This window comes from Sinocyclocheilus grahami, unplaced genomic scaffold, assembly GCF_001515645.1.
Source record: "Sinocyclocheilus grahami isolate Dianchi unplaced genomic scaffold, SAMN03320097.WGS_v1.1 scaffold891.1, whole genome shotgun sequence".
NCBI lineage: Eukaryota > Metazoa > Chordata > Actinopteri > Cypriniformes > Cyprinidae > Sinocyclocheilus > Sinocyclocheilus grahami.
Window position 1 is genome coordinate 376,800 of NW_015506070.1, and position 11,048 is coordinate 387,847.

The following is an 11,048-nucleotide window of genomic DNA, read 5'->3' on the forward strand; positions in this document are numbered from 1 at the left end:
CTTCTTGAATCAGGCATGTATTTTTTTTTTTTTTTTTTTTACTGTACAATTAAAAGCAGCCTTGCTGAGAAGAGACTTCTTTTAAAACATTAGAAAATATTACAGATCCTAATTTGAACAATATGTGTGAATGTTATAATTAATATATTAACAGCTGTTGTAATGATTATTATTGTCTTACTTTTTATTTTATTTTACAGAACAACAGTAAAATTACAATACTAACATTTATGAATGTTGATAAGAGTTCTTGCTTTTTCTCAACTTTTATTTTGGTTTTACAGTGCTTCTTTTTGTTGACCACAGATTTATAAATGAGTCCCATTACGAATACGTCACACGTATCGCATTGTCACATGCCTTGTAAAAATTCATAAAAATGTGATACGACTGTATCAGCGCAGATTTTCCTCACGCTTTAGACTTTTTGACCCTGGTTAACAAGCAGATCTGCTGCGAGCTCGTGCAGCTGTCAGAATACATGCATTTTGTGCGTGTATTAGAAAACATAACGTTCCGCAGTTTATTTACTAATTGTTCAAGGCCATTTCGCGATTTCAATCATCATACAGTAACCAGCAACAATCACCCTTCCTCTTCTCATCGAAGAGATGTGATGCAGCACTAAACAGTCTCTCGCTGTCGGTGCTTGTAATGATTTTTGCGTCTTTCTCTGACAGTTTAAATGCTTCCACACTGCTGACGTGTGTGCTGCATTATAAAGAGTGCGCACCTCTCACTCTGCGCTGGTTGCTATTTGATCGTGTCATATCATTGTTTGGTACAATTTATTCAGTCTTTTCACTTATTCGGCCTTTTTGCTATTTTTGGCCGAATAATTTTGGTTGCCGAACATTCGGTGCATCCCTAATATTATCGTCCAACTCTAATCTGCTAAACGCACATATATGGCATGAAGATATTAAGATATTATGAACATCTGGATTTTCTGTAAAGCTGCTTTGAAACAATGTGTATTGTGAAAAGCACTGTACAGATCAATTTGACTTGGCTTCTTAATCTTTTATCTAAATGTAACTTTTTCTAAAACGACTCTCCAGTTCGGACGATGTCATTTATTTTAGCTCTCGATGCACACTTTTTTTTTACGATGCAGTCGGTTCCTGGCGGATAAAATCAATTCCTCCCTTGTGTTTTTCCTCAATGAAAATTATTTTTCACTGATAACGTAAATTATGTTTTTCTTTTCTTGAATTTTTCTGAAAATGGCAAGTTGATATAGTAAAGAAATCTCCTGCTAAGAGTGTAAATGTCTGAAGTTAAAGACTAATAAAAGAAAGATAAGAGTTGTTTTAGTTGAGTTTGTGTTCAATATTTTGCATTTTAAGTCAATCATTTTGACAGGGCATTTCTAAATATCTCTGCACGTTGTACCAGGCTTTATGTGAACCAACTCTCACTTTCTATCTTTCTGTCTTTTGGGATGATCGTGCTAGACTTTGGTCCCGTTCCAAATGGCTCCCTCTCACAGTCCTCTTCCCAGTCTACATTTTAGGTAATAGTCAGCTGTGAAGTCCGAACTGGCTCATAGTGGTTACAAATGAAAATGCGTGCCATCTGGGACTGAGCATTTATGTGCCATTAACTTGCATTTGTATGCATGTGGATATATATAATTGCATTTATTTTCAAGAAACTATTTATTGTGTGTGTGTATATATATATATACCCTTTCTGCTACCTAATTTGCCTGTTGACATGCTGCCATCATTCATACAGACACGTACACGGCAGAGTGAAAGGTGCCAGCAGGTCACCATCATGACCCTGAGTGTCCTTTGAGTGCAGAAAACCACATTATTCCACCTCTCTTCTTATGTAACGTTTTAAAATTCATCCGTAACACTTTGTCTGTTTTGAAAATGTCCGAATGCTTAAGCTAAGGGTCAGGATGCTCAAGGTCGCAGCACACAATAAATGCTCTGCTAGAATACATTATGACATTGCACCAAGGCTGCATTTATTTGTTCAAAAATTGTAGTAAAATGTGTAATATTGTGAAATATTATTACAATTTAAAATAACCATTTTATATTTTAATATATGTTAAAGTGTAATTTATTTCTGGGATGCAAAAGTGAATTTTCAGCATCATTACTGCAGTCTTCAGTGTCACATGATCTTCAGAAATCATTCTAATATGCTGATTTGCTGCTCAACTAACATTTCTGATTATCATCAGTGTCAAAAACAGCTGTGCTGCCTCATATATTTGTGGAAACCATGAAGTATTTTATTTTTCAAGAGTCTTTGATGAATAGAAAGTTCAAAAGAACAGCATTTATTTGAAATAGATTTTTTATGACATTATAAATATCTTTACTGTCACTTTTGATCAACTGTATGCATCCTTTCTTGTGTATTAATTAAATGAAAAACTTTTAATGCTTTTGTTGTCTCAAATGCATCAATTGATTACAGTGACCCTTTTTTGCCCCTGTATTTTAAATATTTAGTCAGGTTTTTATCTCTTTTTTTGGCTTGGATGTGATTAATCGTTTGACAGAACTAATATATATATATATATATATATACATGAACTTATTATTTAATTGATCTTAATAATTTACACAGACTATTAAGAACATAAATTTCCATTTCCACAAATTCATTGTGCAGTCTTTTCACTATCAGTGACTTTCTCCACGTCTCATTTGAACTCGTCTTTCTTGAATTGTTAATGTGAACTGCATCTTGTGTCCAGATTTACTCCGGTCAGTTCCTGTCGGAGAAGCACGTGAAAACCGGAGTGGAGGTCGAGCTCATCGGTTTGCCGAAAGACCCCAAGCGCAAATTAATATAACTTATATAATATATTTATAAGTAAAATATAATAATATAATTTAATATAATAATTCGATATCATATAATGTAATATTTTAATAATTTACACACACATATACATACATAATTATATATTAGATTAAATGTAGTGCAATATAAATATTTGTAAATAAATATCATTTAATAAAATCACTTTAATTAAAAATAAATGTAAAAAAAGTCAAGCACTCCTAAGGTCATCTGTGTCTAATTGCCATGAAAATTCTGTCGCAATGCAAAAAAGCTTTAATGCTCCTACAATACGCTTCATTTAATTAATGCAAAATATAATATAAGGTTAAGCTTGACCTGAACATGTTTTCATAAATTTCACCCTAACTACACAACCAGGTCTTCCAACCGTAGAGGAGAGTCGGGTTGTCATTGTTTATTAGGCCATTTACACTTGTTTTGGCTTCTCGTCCTAAACGCAGTAAGTCAAGTCAGTTTGTATAGCACAAATGAAATTGTAAAACCACAAAACCTGATGGACTCACTCAGGAATGTGAAGTATGCGGGCCAAAGGAAACCAAGAGTAGCCAAAGGGGGAGATGATGAAATGTAATATCCCCTCGCTTAAAAACCAGAGCATTGTGCACGTTAAATAGTGCTTGTAAATGCATGCAAGCGTGCTTAACCTGCAATATGCATTAGTATTTGAGCGAAGAGTCTGTTTTGTGATGTTTTTGAGTGTTGTTTGTGTGCACGTCCCCCCTCTAAACAGAGCCCAGTGGTTTCTTCCATAGTGGGAGGTGTAGTTCTGTGGAGAAGTCACCGCAGATCAATGAACTGAGCGAAACAGACAGGCTGAGCAAGCTGACTACAGCGAGCGTCCGTGGGATATATGCTGCTCACCCTTCTGCAACACCTATTATTTCTCCCCCGCAACAATTCGGTCTTAAAGATACGTCAAAGTGAGACTCTATCACAGCGCTGCTCGCTCTCTATGGTTTGTAGAGCCACAGATACAACTTTACCCTCCTGGATACACGAGAACATACGAGATAGAAGCATTTGGTAGAAATTTATTCATCCGTCGGTGGATATTCAGTTGTTGAGGATGATTTTTGCCAATTCTGGCCACACAGTAAGGACGTCGCATAATCGTAAACAGGTAAAACCGTCTTTGACTTTAATTGTGGCCCTCATGGATATTTGTTGTCTAAATTGGAAGTCATAATTCAGAATGATCTGTGCTAATGTGTTTGTGGAAACTATTATTTGCACTTTCTTGTAATAATAACAGAATGGAACGTTCCAGTGATGATCGACGGATGAAAGACTACTTGTGTCCAAAAGCAGCACTTCCATGAAACTAATCCATAAAGAATAGCTGTCATTGGTTCCCTTCCAATCAAACGCTCCCCTCCGATGGGTGTGTTTTTGTTGTGCTAGCGTTTCATTTTGTTGTGTTATGGCACCGGCTCTCATTCACAATTTTATCACACCTTTCCCCCCTTCCGATCAAACCCGTCCCACCAGTTTAAAAATAGGCCTCTATTTGATCAGGTTTTTACGAGTCTCATGCACGTCACTGCATTTTCCTCTGATGGGAAAATACATTCACAGCCCTGCCTCTCTGTTCTTCTGATGGAGTGTTCGGTTTCAGTGGTTAATCTACTTTACTGTGCTGTAATGGTCAAAAGTCACAGCGCTGAATTAATGCGCCCTCTCATATGACACTCTTCATTAAAGCCTTCTCTAATCTCACTCCATGCATGCATTTCACATGCGCTACCTGCAGAAACATTTGCTGGAAATTTGTTCATCCATCAGTTGCTGAGGATAATCTTTGAATGTTGCGTGAGAATGTTGCATAATCATACGCAGGTGAAAATCATATTTGACTTTAATTGTGGCCCTCATGGTTATTTGCTCTTTACAGTGTGGTAATGCAGTCTTTTGGTTGAAAGCTATAATCGAACGTCAATAATCATCTTGTTTTTAGATTTTGCATTAAGAAAATTTTAATGAGAATGTACGATATAGGAACAGTTGGTGAAAGATTATTCATCCATCGGTTGTTGTGGATGATTTTTGCAAATTCTGGCAGCGCAGAGAGAACGTTGCATAATTGTAAACGGGTAAAAATCTTATTTGACCTTGCCTGTGGTTCTCATGGTTATTTGTGCAGTTATAAATCATGTAAAAGAACACATCCAAGTTGTATTTCAGCCTTTTTTGCATATAGAAAATTTCAGATTTTAATGATGAGAACATACAAGATTGAAACATTTGGTGGAAATTTATTCAACCGCCTGGATTATTTTTCCAAATTCTGGCCAAATAGTGAGAATGTTGCATAATTGTAAACAGGTAAAAATCATCATTTTATTTTTCGATTGTGCATAAAGAAAACGACAAGTTGTAATGACGAGAACATACAAGATTCATCCATATGTTATGGATGATTTTTTGCAAATTCTGTGCACACAGTGAGGATGTTGCATAATTGTAAACGGGTAAAAATCATAATTTGACTTTAATTGTGACCCCCATGGTTATATGTTTGGTTTTAAAGTCTTTTGCGTGAAACCTGTAAGCGAACATGCCAAAGTCACACTTCAGCCATATTTTTAGATTTTGCATAAAGAAAATGACATATTTTCATGACAATTATGCACATTTCCCTCTCAAATTCTCATTACTTTAATGCCAAAAAGCAATGACATTTATATTTCATGCTAGCATTTGCTTTTTCCCACAATAATGCATTAAAACATTAACATAGAATTTATATATCACACATAAGAATAATAGGAATTATAAAGGAGCTGCAAAGTAGTGTCTGCATTCAATGATTTTAATGCAGTATTTTTTTAATATGATTTTGGGGTCAGATATGACCTGCTGGTATTTCCACGCGATTCACTCTTTTACAGGTGACTCTGAGGTTGGTTTAGACGGGTTTAGGTGACCTTGTCATATCAGCGCATCATGATAGAATTAGATAGTGTCGCTGCTTCGACCTGCAGCATCTGCAAAAGCCTTGATGATCCGCGTTTTGTGAATGGCACGCTTATAGCGCATCGCCTAATGATGAAATTTGATTTATCAGCAGCATGCTAAGAGATTGACTTCTTGATAGAAGAGGAAGGCGGAAGAGAAAGAGGAAGGGTTTGGTAGTCACTCAAGAGAATTATGCATATATTCATAGGACGTTTAGCAGCATTTCTCACAGGGCGAGGGCGGTTACTGGAAGTTCAGTGTATTTCCAGCACGGATATGATGGGCTGACTAGGTCTGCGGTGCTCTGATAAGAAGCCAGTCTCTCCCCGCAGAGATGAATAGTCAAACAGATGCGAGATACAAACAGGCTTTGAGTTCCCGAGAAAAGCCCATTCCACTCTGGGAATGTATGGGTTTCAGTCGGGGCAGAGGGGAAACACTGGCTTCTCGTCCTCAAAGATGTTCTTTGTCCACTTGTAGGCCGTGTTTGTGCCTCATTTCCTGTTTGCACGGCTGTTTCTCCAATGCAAAGATCAGATGAGCTGTCTTGTTTTGTTTTTGAGGTTTGTCCTGAAGTCAAAAACAGACTTGCTGTTTTCTTGGAAAGTGCATGTTGTTCAATGTAATGAATGTTTATGCGTTTGAAATACATGGAAATGTTGCACAGCTTTTGTTCTGATTGGAAAAATTCAACAAAATAATCTCATGTGGCATGAAGTGCAGTTTGGGATGTCCAAATGTGATGCCATTATACTATTTATCCTGTGAGCGTTTAAAGAGATTAGCATGCTTCAAGGACTTCCCGCTTGACCGGCAACGTGACTAACTGTGCCGTTTTCCAGCGTATCCTCTCAGAACACTTGACTAATAGCATTCATTGTGCTTTACAGGATGACGAGTTTATTTTCATCTAAAATAGAAATCAGGGGCGTTTTCTCCGAGGCCAGGGAGTCAGTGACTTCTCAGAAAAAAATCGGATGAGAATGTGATCTCCAGAATGATGGAGGGAAATCATTAAGCACCCAGTTCTATGCATTTATTAACGATTATATTAACATACGGGTTATTAAAACCAAGTCATGTCAAATCCTCCAAAAAATAAACTACAATAATGCAGTAAAAAGTAGTACACAAATAAAGCAAAACCAATATTTCGAAAGTGTTTTAAGTACTCATTTTTCACTGTGACACTAACACGCAAATCATCTCTCTTGCCTTCTTTAGCTCGTTATGTTCACATTAGCGTGAGAGAATGTAATTAGTGTGGTGTGAATGGAGGAATACAGGCTAAAAGTGACCGAATGTGCTTGTTACTGCATTCTTGTATTAAATTATTTTGAAGCAATGCAAGAAGTGCATAAAAACTTGAAGAAATCTTGATTAACTTTGATCCTTGCAAACAGGGAATGTTCTCCAAATGTTCTAGCAAGGTTCTCTCAAAGTTATGAAGAAACGTTCTTAAGTAACATGAATAGAATGTTTGTTCAAAGGCCTTTAATAATGTTCTCAAAAAATGAGCACAAATTGTTATTTATATATCATTAATGGAATGTTTATTTCTAATCATTTGTGACCCTGGAGCACAAGACCAGTCATAAGGGTCAATTTTCATGATTTAAATAAGCTTTCCATTGATGTATGGTTTGTTAGGATAGGACAATATTTGTTCGAGATACAACTATTTGAAAATCTGGAATCTGATGGTGCAAAAGAAAAATCTAAATATTGAGAAAATCGCCTTTAAAGTTGTCTAAATGAAGTTCTTAGCAAAGCATTTTACTAATCAAAAATTAAGTTTTAATATTAGTTTTTGAATTGTTTTTGAAATGTTTTTAAATGTTACTTCTTGTTTCAGAACATTCCGAAAATGTTCAAAAGTAACATTAGCAGAATGATAGTGATGGAATGTTCCCTTATGTTATGTGAAACGTTATTAAAACATTAAAAAAAAGACATTTTCAGGAAACATTGCAGAAATGGCTTTCAGAAACAGCTGAGATGTAACTTAATCATGGATTAAAATGCATAGTATGGGTTGCTCGTTAAATGTGTGAAGTTGTTTCTTTTGCCTTTAAACCAGAAACCATGTCAAACCATGAGACTTTGCTGTCTAATTTCAGAAGTCACCACACATAACTGATAGAGGCCTTTATCACCCTGTTAAATGTTTAGTATCAGCACAGTGTTGGGGGAATCCATATCAAGGCAGATTTAGTGACCTTTAATAATCCACCGCTGCCTTTTTAAACTCAATCTTGTCTTATTTATCCAGTCGTGTGTTCACGTCTTTACGCAGCTGCATTGAACAATAGCAGAAAGAGCAGCTAAAGGGTTGCCAGGCCATTTCAATAGGACATTGACTCTGTTCTGACCCATAAATACTGTCTTTGTTGTGTAGACCTTTAATGAAATGATATTTTGTTCAGCACTACTGGATTTCATGGAGCTCAGGTCTGTGGTTTTCAGCACCTGCCAATCTTGAGCATTTTCACTGCTGTCTCTGATTTTGTATGGGAATTAAAGCGATCGTTCAGGCTAAAATTAAAAGTAATCATCACTTACTCTCCCTCATATCCATCTAAACCTGTATGACTTTCTTTTTTCTGTGAAACATGACAGAAGAATGCCCATGCTTCTGTTTTCTATAATCATGAAAATGGATGGTGATTTATATGGTCACACTCCTAAAAAAGACACACACATAAAAAAAAACATGGAAAACTACAATAGTAGCTTATATAATGATGGGAAATATTAAATTTCAGGTATCACATGACTTCAAAAAACTAAATGTTGCACATAAATCATACTTTTATCATGGAAGAAAGAAGATAATACAAAGTCTAAAGAAGTTAGAAGTGAGTAAATTATTATAATATTGTAATTTTGGGGTGAATTGTTCTTTTAAATGAGAGTCAAAGTAATAGATGTAAACAGCAATGCTCAGTGACAGCATAATATAAAATAATATTCATCTAAACAAACCCATGGCACTATTCCCAATATTTAATTTGACTTATACGCCTCATATGAAGTACAAACAATGTTAATGTGATATTATATGAGTGTTGAACTCGATTTAGAGTCCTTTACTCTCAAATGAAAATCTTGAATTTGCATATCAATTGCATAAAGCAGAACATTTTTTAAAACTGGTTTGTGGAATGGCTTTCCTCTGCTAAGCCAAGTCATATTACATGTTTATTTCTTTAGAAACTTGACTGAATTATATATACAATTTATTTTGAATCATAATGATAGCTATATAACATGCAATGAATAATCATGCTAAGATTATTGTATACACCTCTTGCATCAAATATTGCCTCTATTTTATTGCACTAAATTTATTAGTGAGTTTAAATGGGTCTCAGGACTGCAGATAAAGACAGAAGTGGAAGATTAATGGCTCTAAAAAAGTTTCCAAAGATTACTGGAACTATAAATATACTATCTCAGTCGTTCTAATTTCAATTAATTCAGTGTGTTATGTGCCGTTTCTTTGTTATTATTTGTGAAATTTACTAGCAATTTCTGAGTGAAAACTCTTTCAAAGTAAATCCAACACCAGATTTTCAACGTACCTTCAGAACAAGGTTATGCCTTCAGATTAGATCCTTGTTGATTGAAAGATGATGAGTCCATGTGACATGTGAAATAATATCATGTGCACTACCATATAAAACAAATGGAATGTATTTTCACAATGAACTTTCTGTTAGTTTTATGGTGGTTCAGAAGTTGCGTAAAAGGCAGGATGGGAACACTGGAGGACAGTTTTCCTCTCTCTGAATCTCGTCCAGTGAACTGTGTCACTGCTGCATACCAGAGATTCCGAACGCTTCCTTCTCCTTGTTACTTCCACAAAAGAGGGGTAATCACAGTTGAACTGCTAGGGCACTTGAGACCTCCGCAGCTCAGAACATCTGTGTCCATACAAACAGGACGGAAGTGATGTCTTTACCACACAAGAACTCTTTTATAGCGCCAGCAAAGCATTGACCTCAACAGATCCGCAGCCCGTTCAGAAATTCCCGACGATTTTCAATGCCGTTGGCCTCGCATTTTGGGTTTAAAGTCCCCATGAAATCAAAATTTAAGTTTTTTGGGTGTTAGTATCAATATGTTAGTCTTAAGGTTATCTATAAGGCAGTGTGCTCCAAAACAGTGACAAAATTCGCATTTAGAAGATATAAGCATGCAAAGCTTGCAGTTCCGTCACTTCCGCCAAAACGGCTCAACGATTTTTTTGACGTCACATCGTACTTCATATTCTCATCAAATCTTCTGACCAATCAAATGCTCTCTAAATTCCGAAGCGCCCGCCCCCTGCACTATAAATAGACGCTGAAGTGCCAGCTTCACTTGTTCACAGTGTAGTGTTTCCTGTACAGTGAATGGCTCGAAGTGCACAATGTAGGCGATAGGGAACGAAATATGCTTTGGTGCAAATGAGTTTCGTTGTTTCACGCGAACCGTGGCAGCGCACACAGTCTGATCCGGACTTTGGCTCCGGTCCAGAGACCCGATCGCACGGATTGGATCATATGCGCGAGTCGGCATATATTAAAGGGGTCATATGATGTTGCTAAAAAGAACATTATTTTGTGTATTTGGTGTAATGAAATGTGTTTATGCGGTTTAAGTTTCAAAAAACACATTATTTTCCACATACTGTACATTATTGTTTCTCCTCTATGCCCCGCCTTTCTGAAACATTTCGATTTTTACAAAGCTCATCGGTCTGAAAAGCAAGGTGTGCTGTGATTGGCCAGCTATCCAGTGTGTTATGATTGGCCGAATACCTCAAGCGTGTGACGGAAATGTTACGCCTAGGGCTGAACAATTTTGGAAAATAATCTAATTGCGATTTTTTTTTTTACCAATATTGCGATTGCGATTTAATATGCAATTATTTTTTTAAAGCTCTTTATGTTCTGTATTATTCAATAAAGACAAGCTATAAATCATTGTATAGTATGCCCAACACACTATTAGATAGATTAAACATAAATGTTATTTTCTGTAGGCCAGGCCTATATGTTACGATGAAATTAGGTGATGCATGAATTGATATGAATGACATTTTTATTTAACATCTACAATCACAGTATATTGACTGATTTGTTGAACTTCCAACCTTGTAAGCATGTAATAATTATGTTTAAATAAGCCTGGTGTAAACATAAATATGAAAGTCAGTAACAAATCACACAAACTAAAGTAGATTGCAGAAATATAAAAACAAATCTGTT

The 11,048-nt window shown here is 36.0% G+C and overlaps 1 protein-coding gene across 4 annotated transcripts in view; it reads left to right on the forward strand.

The window, feature by feature from the left end:
- Positions 1–11,048, forward strand: part of LOC107563835 (RNA-binding motif, single-stranded-interacting protein 1) — an 85,496-nt gene that overhangs the window by 15,601 nt on the left and 58,847 nt on the right. The window contains exon 1 of one of the 4 annotated variants that reach the window (XM_016248805.1): positions 3,640–3,958. The exons of the other annotated variants lie outside the window; for them this stretch is intronic. Within the exon in view, the coding sequence (XP_016104291.1) occupies positions 3,905–3,958 (54 nt within the window). The 5' untranslated portion in view covers positions 3,640–3,904. Of the gene's footprint in view, positions 1–3,639; positions 3,959–11,048 lie in introns of those variants that run through there. 4 annotated transcript variants of the gene reach the window in all.